Source organism: Marmota flaviventris, chromosome 2 (assembly GCF_047511675.1).
Source record: "Marmota flaviventris isolate mMarFla1 chromosome 2, mMarFla1.hap1, whole genome shotgun sequence".
NCBI classification, from domain to species: Eukaryota; Metazoa; Chordata; class Mammalia; order Rodentia; family Sciuridae; genus Marmota; species Marmota flaviventris.
In genome coordinates, this window is record NC_092499.1 from 142,694,690 (window position 1) to 142,710,863 (window position 16,174).

General features: G+C 44.7%; 1 protein-coding gene across 2 annotated transcripts in view; it reads left to right on the forward strand.

Moving 5' to 3' along the window:
• The window catches only part of St8sia2 (ST8 alpha-N-acetyl-neuraminide alpha-2,8-sialyltransferase 2), a 66,336-nt gene extending 51,175 nt beyond the window's left edge, over nucleotides 1-15,161 (forward strand). For both annotated transcript variants that reach the window (XM_027922074.2, XM_027922080.2), the window contains one exon: nucleotides 14,876-15,161. In XM_027922074.2, coding sequence (XP_027777875.1) covers nucleotides 14,876-15,161 — 286 coding nt within the window. The remainder of the gene's footprint in view (nucleotides 1-14,875) is intronic.
• Nucleotides 15,162-16,174: the final 1,013 nt, after the last annotated feature.

The following is a 16,174-nucleotide window of genomic DNA, read 5'->3' on the forward strand; positions in this document are numbered from 1 at the left end:
CTTGTAAGACCACAGTGTTACTTCTATCATACTCTACTAGACAACCAGTCACTAAGGAGGTCCGGAGTCAAGTGGAGTGGGCACAGACCCCACCTCTCAATGGGAGAGTACCAAACGATTCATGAGCATATTTTAAAATATAAGCACCGTTTATTGAGTGATTGTTATGTGCAGTATCCTAGTCTAGATAGTGTAATTCAATAGTGAAAAATAAAATTCTTAATCCATTAGCACCCAAAATTTTTGATGGAGAAAGATAAATGATAGGTAAGCAAATAAATAGGATACTTACAGAGAGTGCTATCAGAAAGGTTTTCTCTGGAATAAAGTTGGTTTGAGCTAAGATTTGAGGAATGAGATGACAGTAGCCATATACAGTTCTGGGAAATAACCTTCCAGATAGAAGGAAGATTCTCAAGTGCAAAGGACCCAGGGAATATATATTCAAGGATCAGCAAAAATACACATGTGGTTGAAGCAGAGTGAGCAAGGAGAAAAAGATAGGAAATGATATTGGCAAGAGAGACAGACTAGAAGACATTTAGCATTGTGGGCCATGGTAAGGAGTTTGGTCTTGACTCTAAATGTTTAGGAGCAGCCATGGAAGTTGTAGAGGAGATCTTACTTATGTCTTTAGAAGATCTTTCTTGCAACAATGAAAACTGGAATAGGTGTTGGAGAGCTGTTGTGATAGCTCAGACAGAAAATAAGTATGCCTTAGACAAGAATGGTAGCATGGGCTGTATATCAGTTTGGTCCAATTTGCTCTGTAATGTGGAGGGACGGGAAACAGGATCTGCTGATGCCTTCTATTTAAGGACCTTTATGCATGAACTAAAGAGAAGAATCCAGGATGATTTAGGATTTGAGTGTGAGCAAACAGTTGGATAGTGGCATTATATTCCATAAGAGTACCTAGACAAGTCAATGTATGTTGGAGCATTAAGGAAGAGTTCTTTCTTGGGCATAAATTTGAGGTGCCTCTTACAAATACTCTGACCACTTATCCCAATTGTCCAACAAACCACATGGGAGATCACACCTTTGCTCCAGGGACAAGGCAAAGTCTATTGTACAGACTCCTTACCAACCAGGAAGCATTGGAATGCCCTTCACTGGGGCCTTAGCATAACTCTGGGAAACCCTGTGAGCCACCCACAAAAAACTCTTGCCCTCACAAAGATGATTGACTCTGAGGTACCCAAGCCTGTGATCAACATTGGACGCATTTTGGTGGGAGTTGACACAGGGAACCCATTGTTCCAAAGACCCTAAAAAGATTCAATACAGGGCAACTGCATTTGTGGCTGATGGAACCAGAGTGATACCTATAAAAACACAGGGCTCACTGAGGCCATTCATATTCCTTATCCCAGAGGTTGACCTGTCAGGGCTCCCATCAGCATTTTTTCACTTTGTCCCTGTCACAGAGAGGGTCTGTCACAGCAACCCTCATCCATGATTTCAACAGCATATCTTTGCAGAAGAAGGAAACTCTTGAGTGGTTTTGGGAGTCAAAGGGATAACAGAAGCAAAAGAACCTCTCTTTGGTGAAGAGAGAAAAAGTTCCATGGATGGAGAATGGGCAGCCACCTGGAAGAAACCTAAGCAGCCTGAGCTATTTCCAGCTCTAATTGACTCACTTTCATCTGTCAAAATAGCATTAAGAACCAGTAATAAGCCTTTTAAACAAACAGGCTGTTAATCCTGAGATTGCAATATCTTCCTCTGCGGGAACTCCTGGGAGGATACTACAAGAGAGACAGGTGGGGCCAGCCCCTGCTTTTAGCAAATGATGGGGGTAGGGAAAAGGAGTCTGCTAGGGCCTTGGAATGGATTTCCTCTAATGATCCTCCCCCTCTGTGGGGCCACTGGACCTTGTAGAATGCTGAGTCCAATAGGGCATCCATGAAACGTGGGCCTATGTGTAATAAGAAAAAGGGCTTGACTTTGCCTTAGTGGGGCCTGGCCTGATATTCACTGCAAATGAGGGAATAGACTGGAGAAGAATGTAGAAGGAAGCCATATAAGAAAAGACCAAGGGATTGTGGAGAAGAAGGCTAAGGGGGAACCTGGGACCTGGCCAAGAGGCAACATTGCCTGGCATCTAAAATACAGCCTTTGCTCCAGGAACACCTCCAAAGGGTTCAAATCCCAGCTCCATTTGTTGCTTGGTTGTATCACCTGTCTTCCCAGCCCCAAGCCCTGCTTTCTTTGTCTCTTTACTGGGAAACCCCCCTTCCTCAGAATGAATGTCCCATTCTACACAGGGAAGCATGTGATCAAACAGCATGACTTCTGTGATCATGGCAGCTGCCACCAACCACTTGGAGAGCTACCACTTGGAAAAGGGATTGGATTTGTCCTGTGGATTCAAAAGGCAGAACTAGGCAGGCAGTGGAGCCACAAGGAGCAAAGTGCAGTTAGGCCTACGTTGATACCAAACCTAAAGGAGTCCGAGCAATCCACTAAGTCAAACTTGTCAGTCACAAGTTCTTCAGCCTGAAGTTTCATGAATGAGCTCTAGTTTGCAGAATAATCTTCTTTTTTTAATTTAAAATCTACTGCCCAAATGAATTTCATTCTGCCATCATGTATAACAAATTAGAATAAATAAATAATTTAATAAAGGAAATAAATAAATAAATAAAATCTACTTCTGTTAATCCTGAGATTGCAATAAACAAACCCTTTGTTTATTGGGTATCTTTGGGGAGATAAATATTTTTATTGTGACAAAATATGCCAAACATAAAATGTACTATTAATAATTTTAAGGGTATATTTCACTTAGATAAAATTCACTCTTAGAGGAAAATCTTCATCACCTTGGGTCTGGTAGTAGTCTTAAGTTTGACACCAAAAGCACAGGCAATAATAGAAATATAAATAAATTATTCAAATCAAAATGTAAAGCATTTGCTAACATTTGCATAAAAGACAATTTAGCAAGAATATAAAAAGAAAATCTATAGAGTGGGAAAAAATATTTACAAATAACATATTTGATAAAGGATTAACATCCAGGATATGTAAAGAATTCCCAAACAGTTCAACAGTGAAAAAATAACTGAATTCAAAAATGGTAAAGGATTCTACCAGAGTAAATATACAAGTGGCTAACGAGCATATGACAAGATGCTCAGCATCACTGATCCTTAGGGAAACACAAATAAAACCACAATGGGATACTACCACTTCAAGCCCACTAGCATGGCTAATATGGAGGAGGAGGAGGAGGAGGAGGAGGAGGAGGAGGAGGAGGAGGAGGAGGACGACAATGAAAAATATTAGTGAGAATATGGAGAAATTTAAACCCTTGGTTTGCTGATGGGAATCTCATATGAAATCGACTTCTCAGGCACCCTAGAATCTCCATCTTGCAACTGAAGAACTTAGTGCTTAGACAAGTTAGGTGTTTTGTATGATGTCAGTCAACCAGTAAGTTGAATGACCAGGAATGGAGTGGTGTTAACTCTCATTCAAAGTACCAGGTGCAGCACAAATTTGTACATATACCATTCTGGATTGGTGGGGAGTGGAGAAGCTTAGTGGACAGGGAGTTGCCACACTTGTTAGTAGCACATTAATAGTCTATGGAGACTCAACAGTTGTTCAGAACATGGGACAGCTTTCCCACCCAGCAGGGCAAGCTGAAAGGTCTCACCAGACACCAGCACTGGGGTTTTTATTCTATTTTGTTAAAACTCATTTGCCTCTTGACCAAGCAGGCCTTTGGCTTTGCTCTGTCAGGTTGCTTGGTTTTCTTTGTATCCAAGATATCTTTTAAGAAAAAAAAAAAAAAACCAGACATGCAGTTACACATTCTGAATGCTACCATGGAAGGTTTGAAATAGGACACACAGGGAAAGATATAAGGGGGCACATGCTACCATAGCAAAACTGATGAGCCAAACCCTGTCTAAGTGTTTTCTCATGGAATGAAAGAACTACTACCATTATCCCCATTTTAAAGATAGAAAAACTGAGCCTCAGGGAGTAACTTATACAAGTTCCCAGATCTGGAAAGGGACAGACCCAGGCTCTTCTCTTGCTCCTGATCACCACCCATTTGCCTAAATGCATATACCCTCATTTAAGTCATTGGCTCAGGATATGAGCCTGGCAGCTAAGTGTAAGGTCACTGAGGGTATGTGCTCAGCCCTCAGGAAGACATAATATCAGGATCAGAAGTGTCCTCAAAAGTCTCATGTGTTGAAGGCTTGGTCCCCAGGGCAGCATGTCCAGAGGCAAAAGTGATTGGATCATGAGGTCTCTATCTCATCAGTGGATTTGTCCATTGTAGCTGAGTGAACTACTGGGAGGTGGTGCAAATGAGGCAATGGAACTTGTGGAAGAAACAGGTCAGTGAGGCATTCCCCCAGCCCCTTTCTCTCTACCTTTCTCCTACATCTCTCCCCACTGGAAGAACAGTGTCAGGGAAGCCAAAGCCAGAGTAGGTTTGAACTTATGAAAATATTAAGAAAAAACAAAAGGATGCATGTTTCAAGGAAGAAGAACCAAAAGCATAGGTGCAAATAGTGGTGAGGTTACAAAGAACAGACGTAAACTCCTCAATTCCTTTCCTTACCTGTGATCTCATCATAAAGCGTGGGTCCTTTACCTGGAAAGGGAAATGAGGTCTTTGATATCTTTACCTACAGTCTCAATCTGCTGCTCTAACCAAGTGGTTCTCAATATGATCCCAGACCAGCAGAATCAGCATGACCTGGGTAGAAAGACAGATTCTCAGGCCCACCACAGACCTACCCTCTGGGCTAGAGCACAGCAATCTGTGTTTTAACAGACTTTCCAAATGGTTTCTGATGCCTAGCATAAGTTACAGTATAACTGCTATCAGTAAAATCAAGACCAATTAACATGCCAGAAAAAACTTCAGTCAGACCACTGAACCACTGGTCATGATCTTCTCCTGATCGTACAGCACTGGAAAAGGGCAATCTTTGCTCCAATTTTCTAAACATGGGGAAATATGGACACCAGTGAGCTTGATGTTACTCCAAGCCAGAGTTTTAAAAGGTTATCAATTCAATAGCTCATGAACACAAAGACAGAGAAGTAATATCACAAGCAGGATGTGCTCTCTGTGAGGAGGGTAGCAGACAGATACACGTAGCATGGGTGGTCATGTTACATCTGGATAAAAATCAGTTACTTTGGCAAAGCATTTCTTGGGCAGCTTGAGAACTGTGACCTGATTGACAATTGAGGGAATGGATTTCTTCTCAAAATAACCTTATAAGATATATTCCTGCTTCATCCCCTTTGCACTCATAAGGAAACTAAGACTTGGAAATGTCAAGTTCCTTGCCCAGGTTCATGCAGATGATAAGGAGGAAGGAGCTGGGATTCAAATCCACATGTATATGTTTCAGAGGTCCCTATTCTTCCCACCAGTGCCTCCTTCTTGTGTACTAGACAGATAGATTGACCACTATCTATTGACCACTGGTGCCCAAAGTATGCTAAATATTAGGCTAATGTTGATTGACTTAAGTGAGAGTATCAATGATCTGCTTAGCAAATTCACCAATGGCAATACTTTGGGGGAATTCTCAAAATTCAGGGTCTCAGAACTAAGTCCTTATCAACATAAGAGGAGGAAATTTAATATGGACAAATTAAAAATTCTTAGGTTCAAAGCAATGATACAAATACAGAGGGATGTAAAGTACCAACCATCAGTGGATGAGTGGTGGCTCTGAAGGAAAATGTGACCTTAGGTTGCAACAGTGGACCTGTAACATCTTTGAGAGTCAGGGAGGTTAGGAGCTCTTGTGTTATTCTGCCTGGTCAGATCCCACTTGGAGAATCACATTTACTTTTGGGTACCAGGCTGGAAAGGAACCACAGTAATAGAGAAATTGAAAAGTTGAAAGATTTGAGGAGAGACGAAGTCTCTAAGGAACATCAGAGCCATTTTCCTTCATTTAGCAAATACTCCTTAGGTATCTAAGGACTCCAAGGTGTTCTGTGCTGGGGAAATACAAAAATCAAAAAAACACAATTTCTGTTCTTGAAGGATTCATAGATTCGGCTTGTGAATCTCCAGGTGTAGAAATAGACTTGGGAGAGGACGCCAGATTCTGCCTGCACATTGAAGAGAATATTCCAACACATAAGATCTTCTGAGACAAGCTTTGGTCTCTCTTACAGGTGATGAATTTAGCATCCTTAGAGATGCTCAGGCAGGAGTGAATCCCCCTTACCGGGGCTGTGGAGAGGGAAATACAAGTCATATGGAGAGAGCTAGGGCTGCCTAGCAAAGTACCAGACCGGGTGCTTAAAGTGCAGGCACATTTTGTCTCACAGTTCTGGAAACTGGAAACTCAAAATTAAGGGATCCACAGCGTTCGTCCCTTTAGAGTGCCCTAAGGGAAGGATCTGTCCCAGATTTGTCCCATAGCCTGTAGATGGCCATCTTCCTGTTCGCATGGCATTCTCCCTGTTTACCCAACTGTCACCAAACTTCCCCATTAATAGAGGTATCAGTCAGTTTGGGTTAAGGCACACCCTTAGGTCCATCTAATTTTAACTTGACTACCTCTGTGAAGACACCATGTCTAAGCTTACATTCTGAGATGCTGGGAGTTAGGATTTCTACCAGTGGCAGAGATATAATTCAACCCTTAACAGTCTGGTTAGGTGGTCTCCCTTCTTATTCCAGGCTGCTTTGATTCAACACATCTGTGCCAGGAAGGTCTCAGCCTCCCAGGACACTTACAAGATGGAGATCATGGAGCAAAGCCTGGCAGCTGGCCGTGCTCAGCCTCGGTGCCTTAGTGGGCTCTACCCTGAGCAGCTCTCCCAGGGGGCCCCTGGCCTGCAGAGTGGCCCAGTGCTCTGGCTGGCTGTTGGCAAGGCAGGAGAGCAACAGAGGGGAAGGACAGCAAGGTAATTGAGAATGGCACAGGAAGTGGAAAACCGGTCAGCAGCTGGTAGTGAATGCCTGTAATTTAATTACAACAAGGAGGGAGGATGCAACCCACAGAAAGGGCCGCCCCTCTGGCAGGGCAGCAGCCTGCTGGCCTGGGGCACACAAGGCCTGTGAATTGGTGCCTTATTGGGCACCAGGAGTGCTGAGCCTCTGCCTTAGGATGGCACAATTTCAGCTTGCCTCCTGCTAGGCCTGGAGAGGACAGAGCTGTAGAGCAGGCTCTGCTGCCTGTCAATGGAAGCAGAAACTTGAGGGCCAGAGAGCAGGCCCAGGGAGAGAATAAGCAAGGGGCAAAGAGTAAAGGAAGAGACCAGCATGGGCTGGCAGGGCTCCCTCCAGGCATGCCCCTCACCGTCCAGAGAGGGTATCCTAAGGCTGGTGCCTTCTTGCTGGATCCAGTCTGCTCTGTTGGACAGGGAGTAAGGGGAACTAGTTTCGCCTTTCTGGAAACATGTTCCATGGAGAAGAACTGGAGCAGTGTCAAGAGTGTAAAGGCACAGACAGCTACTGGCATTTGTTTATTTTTAATGGATGTGTATTGTGTATTTGAATAGCAATGCACAGAAAAACCCAAATTGTTTAAAAGGATTTAAAGTCAAAAAGCCAGTTTCCCCCCATACCTCTCAGAGTTAGGATTTCTACCAGTGGCAGAGATATGATTCAACCCCTAATAGTCTGGTTAGGTGGTCTCCCTTCACAGATGCAACCTGTGAAGCCAGTTTTCTCTGTGTGTACCCTTCCAGAAATATCCCTTTTAGCACATAAGGGAATATGTTTTACACTGGACGTTGCTAAATTCTGCAAATTACTCCATGTTCAACATACACCACCCCACTGTGCTACGCAACAGCCTAGCAGTCCAGCATGTGTCCAGATTGAGGTTTGCATAAGCAGAAGCCATGAAGATGCTAACGATGCTTCCAGTCTTTTGCTCTTGTAATCAAGGTTACATCATTCACTCTTTTGATGGTACCTCAGACATACATACCTCTCTAGGATCACTCTTCAGAAGTGCCTTTTTTAAAAGTAGAGATGGATACAGGAATTGTTGATTATTATAGACATTGCCAAATTGCCCTTATAGAGATAGGTACCAATTTGCACTTTCATCTACGATCATTGAAAATACCTGTTTTTCTGTCACCTCTCCAAAATGCAATATCAACATTTGTTAACGTTGCCAATCTAGTGAACAGACTCTGATCGTCATTTGAAATTGGATCCCTTAGATTATGAATAAGGCCAACTATAATTTGTTTGTTTGTAGTGGCGTCAATTTAAACTCCAGAATTCAGCCAAGAAGTTTAAGCTCCCAACAAATGGTCCCAAGGTCATCTGCCTCAAGGACCAGCGGTGATACATGGGCATGAGCAACTGAGGCACCCACCCAGTAGCAGCAGGAAACCCCTAGAATAACCAGCACCATGTATTCTTCCTCTTTTTTAGCAAACTTGCTGTCTGGATGGTGTCTGCCTGCCCTTCACATGTGCAGCTCCGGTGGCTGCCTAGAAGGGTGGAGAATGAAGCTGGGCCTGCTCACCATTCCTAGCTCTGCCTCCAGAGTGAACCTCCAGCCTCTGCTTGCCAGTTTTCATTCATTGCTTCATTAAAGATCTGCAAAGCACCCACTTCATGCATGCCCTATGCAGGATCTAAGGTTATACAAAAACAGGTCGTCAGTCCACGTTCTTACAGAATTTTAAAGTGTAGGAAAGGAAAGACAGGCAAGCAATGAATTAGAGTGTGGCATGATGAATGCTTTGAATGGGGAATACAGGACAAAAACCCTTCGGGGATGACCCAGAGCTTCCTGTAGCTTCTAGCTTCCCACCGCTGAGACCATGTAAAGAACTGCTAGCCAGAGCTCAGGGGAATAACCTGGAATAACCCAGCGAGTTCTGTGGGCACTGGGGACAGTGCATACCAGGTGGTGGGAGAGATTTGCAGACCCAGATCTTGAGGACATCCCCAGCCTGGCTGATGTCATTGAATTTTATCTTGTAAACTCCTGGAGTCATTGTGGAACTTTGGGTGGCATGGTCATATCTGAGATTAACTGGTGTACTTGAGCGAGAGCATTGGCATGTGAGCCTGGACACCTGGGGACCAGAGATCAATCTCCATTCTCCCCATGGCTTCACTACCTCTCCACAAGAACCCCAAATTCTAAGACATAAAGCTGCAGCTCTCCATCACTATAAAATTGGGTAGATTCACCCTGAGATATTCCAAAGCACATCAGAGCCCTCAGTAATGCTCCCAAGAATAGGATTGCAATAGATCATGGAGCCCCTAACCTGAGGCTGCTGAGGCAGAAGACAGGAGAGAAAGCTGCTGAGCTGACACAAAGTATCTCTGAGTGACCTTGTGTGAGATTCCCGTTCCTTAAGGATATCTAAGCTCTGTCTCACAGTGTTCTCAACTTTTTGGAGAAAGTCCTCTTGGTCCCTTTCTCCAACAATGGTAGCCTCTGTTCTCACCACATACTGAGCCCAGGAATCCAGGGAGATGGATGAATGTGCTCTGGAGATAGTTTTGGCAATCCTCATTGATTGCTGTCCATGCTCATAAAATACAGCGCTTAATCGTCACAGCAATTGGGGTGGCCAATTTGAAAAATAATTACTGCCTTCTTTGAGATTACTTTGCCTTCTAATTAAAATCTCAAGACTGGAATATTAAAGGTGCATTGTCAATACAGCATTCCGGATGCACCCAGCTAACCTCATTTGGGAAGGCAAAATTAATTAGTTTGTGTTTTAACACCCAGCTGTTATCCTAAGGAAAGAAATAGTCTACAAGTCAGCCACACAAACAGTCTCTAAATTGGCCAGAGTGACTGAGGAGAGAGAAAAGAAATCGAGAGTGATTTGTTCCTGTATAACTCAGTCAGCTTCTATTACAAGTTGCTCATTAAATGGCACCCCTGTGTCCCTGTCAGACATCGCTCAGGAGTTCTTGTTTACCCATGGAGGCAGAATAAGAAATAAGTGGGTCCCTCTCCTGACAGCCACTGAGCTCTTGATTCACTCTGGAACCTCCTTTGCTCTAAAAATCTTTCCCAGTTAGTGATGCTGGGTGGAACCAGATCTGAGGGGTTGGACATTCTATTCCTCTCCCCGCTGGTCACAGTTAAAAACTGCATGCACTACTAGCTTCCTTTTTCTTTTCTGTGTCTTTCCAATTCCATTTGATTCAAATATTTGCTGAGTCCAACAGAACTCAGGATAATCAATTCTAGGCTAGGCTACAATAGCAAACCCTGAAACCCCAGTGGTTCAGCCCAACAGCCGTCTATTTCTCACCCTCGCCAAGTGTGATGTGAATTGTCAGGGGCTCTGTTTTGATCGGCGATTCAAGGATCTAGGATTCATCCTTCTTAAGCCATCTCATCTTAGCAGAAGGCTTTAAAGTTCTCCAGGTCAGGGGAAGACAAAGTGGGAGAACCTGCTCTTGTCACAGCCTCAAGCCAGAACAGACCACGTGACCCCAGCTCAGTTATTGCTGTATTGACCATGCTCCCAGCTCAGCTGGGAGACAACGCAGAGAGGAGATGAGGGAGGATTTGTCAGGTGCTTCTGTCTCTGCCACAGGGTTTTGGAAGGAGCATGCACTGGGTGGGATGTATTTGAATCCTATGGTCCCTACTCTGAGGAAGATCACAGTATTTTCACATAGGAGACCACAACCCATGTGGTAATGAACTATCAGCCCAGGTTATTAAGCACAGTAAGAGAAGCAGAAATAAAGGTCCTGGTAATCAGGTAGGGGTAATTAACAAACAGTATGAGCCGAGGAATAGAGGGTGGAACAAAGGGGATATTTTCAGGAAGATGGGAGGCATGTGCTTAGTTTGGTGGGGGGATAGGAGAGAGTTCACCAAAAGGACATGTCAGGAAAGGAATCCAGGGGAGAGCCAGTACACATCTGTGTCACCTCAGATTCACCTGTGAGCCACTTGGATGTTTTATCACTGATTAAATTTTTCTCTTCCCCTTCCTGAATATAGTGTTGATGACCCAAAAAAGAAATTCATTTCTGAAAGCCTTTCCCTGCCAAGACCCCACTATCAGAAAGTAAACAAACCACAAATCCCTAGTGTATGGCATTTGTCTGGTGTTAGCTTTCAAATGTGCTCAGAGAGCAAACCTCTGTGAGTGTTCATGTGGGGACACCACTGGTGGCTCACCTGTCACTGGATGGCATGAGCTGCATCTGCAGCCAACTTACCCCAACCCTGACCACTCCCCCTATCCCATGGGGGTATGACATGACAAGAAAAATACCCAAGAAGCAGAGATTAGGAAGCCTATATCTTATCTGGCTGACTCACCCAGAGTGCCTGCCTTTTCCTATGTGAACTGAAAGAAGCCAATCAGAGCAGGAATTCTTAGCTACCGCTGCACGTTCGAATTTCTATGGAAGACTGCAAAAATCCCAGTGTTCAGACTACACCTGGAAGTGGGATCCAGGCATCCAACAAAGCTTCAGGTGATCCAGTGCAGCCCAAGTTGAGATCCTTGGCATTTGATCTGAAAATCCAATAGACTAGCTTAGGAGGGGTGAGCTCCCCATCACTGGATGTGTGTAAGGCAAGGTGGAAGAGCTCTTTGCCAGGATGTATGGGAGGATCCAAACATCAGCTGCTGCTCTTCTGGAATCCTCTTCATTATATTCCCCTGCCTTTGTTCCCCAGGGTTCTCCCAAGCTCAACTTAGCCCACCGAGCATAGAGTGCTGAGGTGGCTTAAGGAAGGGCTCCTTATTCAGTATGCGCCAGCCTCAGCATCCAGCATCCCAGAGCTAGCATGGCAGCTCCTGATTGTTAGCTGGTGATTAAGCAGATGACCACATGGGGCTCTCCCAGCACCATCCCATTAGACCAGCTATGTTCCTGGCTACCCATGTATCTGTGGGGACTGAATCACAAAGGAGAAGGAATATGAATTGGGAATCAGTTCTTATGTACTGCCTGGAGCCTCTGTCTGTGGTGTACATACCCTGTGAAGTGCTGGGTAAGATGCTGAGAGATGGCACTGAAGTAGGAGCAGACCTCAGGAGGGTGGCAGGGAAGGAGGGGAGTCACCATGAAGTACAGTTAAGAAGGTTTGGAGAGGGAGAAGTGGGCATGAAGTGGACCTTTCAAACCAGGAATTTAAAAACTTCTGTAGAGCTCAGAGCTGAGTTGCTCTGTGGGGCAGTTATACAAAAATCTGCTCGCAATGCAGACATCTGAAAACACCCACCTTCTACAATCAGTTCTTCTAACATTATGGGAATTCTTTGGGAATGCACCATTCTCCACCTGGTCAGAAGTTCCCCAACCTCAGGGTCCTGGGAAAGTTCTCTTATCTGACGTTGGGCCAGATGATACCAGATGCCCCATCAACCCAACACCACGCATGACCTGGGAGCTTGGCTTGTCCATCCTCCTGGACAGGGGGGGGAGCCAGGAGAAATCTCCAAATGACCGTTCACTTCTTCAGCTACCATGGGCCCCTTAACACAGAGACAGTAAGTGAGTGAACCTGCCAGGAGTTCACAGCACAACAAGAAAAGCACACAAGCACACATGCACACTGCAGCCCCATGAGACCACTGCCCCAAGAAGAGACTAGTACACAAGTGACAGCAGGTGCCAGAGGGACACACTTAGTACAGCCCAGAAACCAGGGAAAAAGAACAAAGGAGTCTCAATGTGATTCTTGAGAGGAGGAGTTGCTATAGCATAGTGTCTTGGGGAGCTGTGCCATCATGCTGGGAAGGTGGGTACAGTGTGGGGTGAGGTGACACTGGAGTGGGAGGGGGCTAGTTATTACAGAGATTGTGTTTATGCTCTGATACTTGCATTACTCCTGGATAAGGGAGAAGTTTCAGAGAGAAATACTCAGAGGACTACTAGCAGAGGGTACATGGCAGTGGTGGGCTGCCTCCATAGTAACTTCTCATTGGTTCAGGGAAGAAATGACGAGGTCTGCGATCTGCCCACAAACACTCACTCCTGTTCTATTCCGATTGCATTGTGTTTACAGTTACTAGATTCCAGCAGGGAATTAGATGGAAGGACAAAGGCAGAGAACAGGACAAAGACTCCTTCCATCTGATTCCCTGCTGGAAAATTCAGGGAGTTCTTGGCTTAAGATAAAATAAAAGGAAGTACAAGAAAGTGGTCTCCAAGTGACAGGATTGTGTAACAACCATAGTTGTCTAAGTAGTCACCTAGGAGGCTCCCACTGTTGAGTTGAAGGGGTGAGTGTGAATGTGGGAATCCTCAAAGTGCATTTTATTTAACCTAGTATTATGTGGATTATTAGGAATCCTAAACTTCATCTGATTCAAAGATGGCTAGCTTCCTCTAAAAAAATTAAACAAAACAAAACAAAAAAAAGATTTAAGATTAACACTGGAATGTTTTGGGATCTCCCTTTTCTGAACTGCAGAGAAAAAAACATTTTGAAAAAAAAGGGGGGGGTAATTTGGACTTCTGAGAAAAGTGCCCCTCCCCATCCACCCCAACACTTTAACTAAAAATACTGTGAATAATACAAAATGGTTTCATCTTTTAGAATATGTAAATGTTTCTTGACAAACACACCTTCACTTCTGGCAAGAATTTCATTGGAGCATTTGATTATAAACTACGCACATCTCTGGGCTGCACTGTCATCAGAAGCTGCATTGGCCTTTGCTTTGGTTGAAGAACAGATGTTTCTTACAGATGCAGATGGGAGACTGTGGGATGGAGTCCCATGGAGGTTGTTTGAGGACAGAAAAACGTGGACCACATCTGGTCCAGGGACAAGGTGTTCAGGAATCTGTGGTCAAAAAAGTCTTCCCACCAGGGTGTGAGCATTGCTTTCGCAGAGTTTCAGCCCAGGGTGGATGGAAGCTTTAACTAGAAACAGAGGATGAAGACAGACAGAATGGGTGTTTTCCCACTTCTTGAGAAACTTCTAGATTGTCTTGGAATGTTGGAACCCAGAGGTTGCCTTGGAGGTATGGGGACTGCACCATGTCATTACATCAGTGGGAAACACGAGGACCAGCAAGGAGAAATGATGGCCCAGAGGCACCCAGACAGTGGGTGACAGAACTGTCGAGTTTCGGACCTCCCTCCTCCCGCCTGTTCGGTATTTATCATCTGATCCTTTATAGAAAAAAGGTTGCCAATCTTCTTTTCAGCTGTGGGCAGGCCTGAGTTCAAGCCTGTGTGACCTTGGGCAAGCTACTTTTAATCTCTGAGACCCATTTTTTGCATCTGCACTAAGGACACACTTGTTTTATGATACCATAAAATCATGGGTGTGAAGCACCCAGTTCAGTTGCTTGATCAATGGTGAGTGTCAGCCCCCTAAGAAGGCCACTGGAGATCCATCACTTGATTGGTCTCTAGAGTGACAGGAGGCAGGCTTCTGGGCAGGATAAAATTTTCCCTCTTCCTGGAATAGACGATTCACAAGCTCACATTTCTTTCTTTTTTTTTTTAATTGGTTATTTTTAGTTATGCGACAATAGAATATATTTTGACATAATTATACAAGCATGGACTATACCTTGTATACTGACCCTAGTACCTCTCTTTCCCCTCTTCTCCTCACCACCACTCCTTTCCCTCTATTGATGGTTCTGCAATCTACCTATTTTTTTAATTAATTTCTTGTGGATGTACATGATGGTGAGATTCACTGTGGTGTATTCATATATGTACACAGGAAAGTTCTGTCCGATTCATTCCACTGTCTTTCCTTTTCCCACCCCACCCCTCCCTTCCCTTCCTTCTCCTTTGTCGACTCCACTGAATTTCTTTTCTCCCCCACCCTTTATTGTGGGTAGCTTCCACATATCAGAGAAAATATTTGACCTTTGGGCAAACACATTTCTTTAACACTTCTTTTTTTTTTTACTTTTTTTTTCTCAGATACTGGCTGACCAACAAAGTCCACATCAAAAGACCCACCACCGGCCTCTTGATGTATACTCTGGCCACACGTTTCTGCAATCAGATCTACCTCTACGGCTTCTGGCCCTTTCCACTGGATCAGAACCAGAACCCCGTCAAGTACCACTACTATGACAGCCTCAAATATGGCTACACCTCCCAGGCCAGCCCCCACACCATGCCCTTGGAATTCAAGGCCCTCAAGAACCTGCACGAGCAGGGGGCATTGAAACTGACTGTCGGCCGGTGTGACGGGGCCACGTAAGGTGGGCACCCCGTGAGACTCAGTGGCTCACATTTCCTGCCAGCTACACCACAGGCAGATGGGAGTCGGGTGGCACAAACAATAGAACAAGCAGGCTAGTGGTTTCCTTTGTTAAAGTGTAAAACAGTGACCAGAATATATATATCTGTACCTGCATATATATATTGACCTGAGTATTTATAACTGTGTGGTGTTCATCTAGCATTAGGCAGATAAGCCACAGGAAGAAGGTGTGGAGAACCCACCTGAACCAGATTGAAACTCAGTCCATCTTTGGGGGCGGAAAGACTTGACATGCAAAGAAGCCGGTCCCATGACTTTGAATGACAACCTGCCTCCTCAGTTGGGAGGATCTTTGGGCTCGTGGATGAATGGAGAGCCACCTATTGTCAGCTGCCTGGACCTCTAGGATATGTGGATTCTGGGTAGCCAAGACCCAGAGAGGACAGTTTGACCCAGTCTAAAGCCGTGCTGTTCACGGAGGAGCGGTTAGAGAATTTAGCTGGGCAAAGGAGCACAAAGAAGCCAAGCAGAGGCCACAGCAGAGCTGAGGGCCATACTTCATGAACTTAGAGTTTGATTGCCCAACGGACAAGCTGTGGGTGACATACATGTCCCCGACAGGCCTCCACAGCTATGGAGAGAAGGCTAAAGGAGACACGATGGACAGTCAATATTCTGGCTAAGCAAGAACCACCAAGAACCTCAGGTGGAGCAGGCAGATGACCCTAAAGAGGTAGAGTGCTCTAAATCATGCTTGTGAAAAATTGAGAACTTCTTCCAAGGGCGTGCTCCACCTCAGAATAAGGAGGAAGAGTGTCCAAAATGTGGTCATTGTGTTGGGTGTTTTTTGAAGCAACTGAGGTCTGCCAAGAAGGACACCATGGGATTTTTACCTTCTAGGTTAGCCTCCATCTCACCCTCTTAGAATGTCACACGAGAAACTGTATGTCCCTTGTGCCACCAGGGGAGACACAACAAAAAATTTGAAAGGGCACTGTCAAGATAAATGT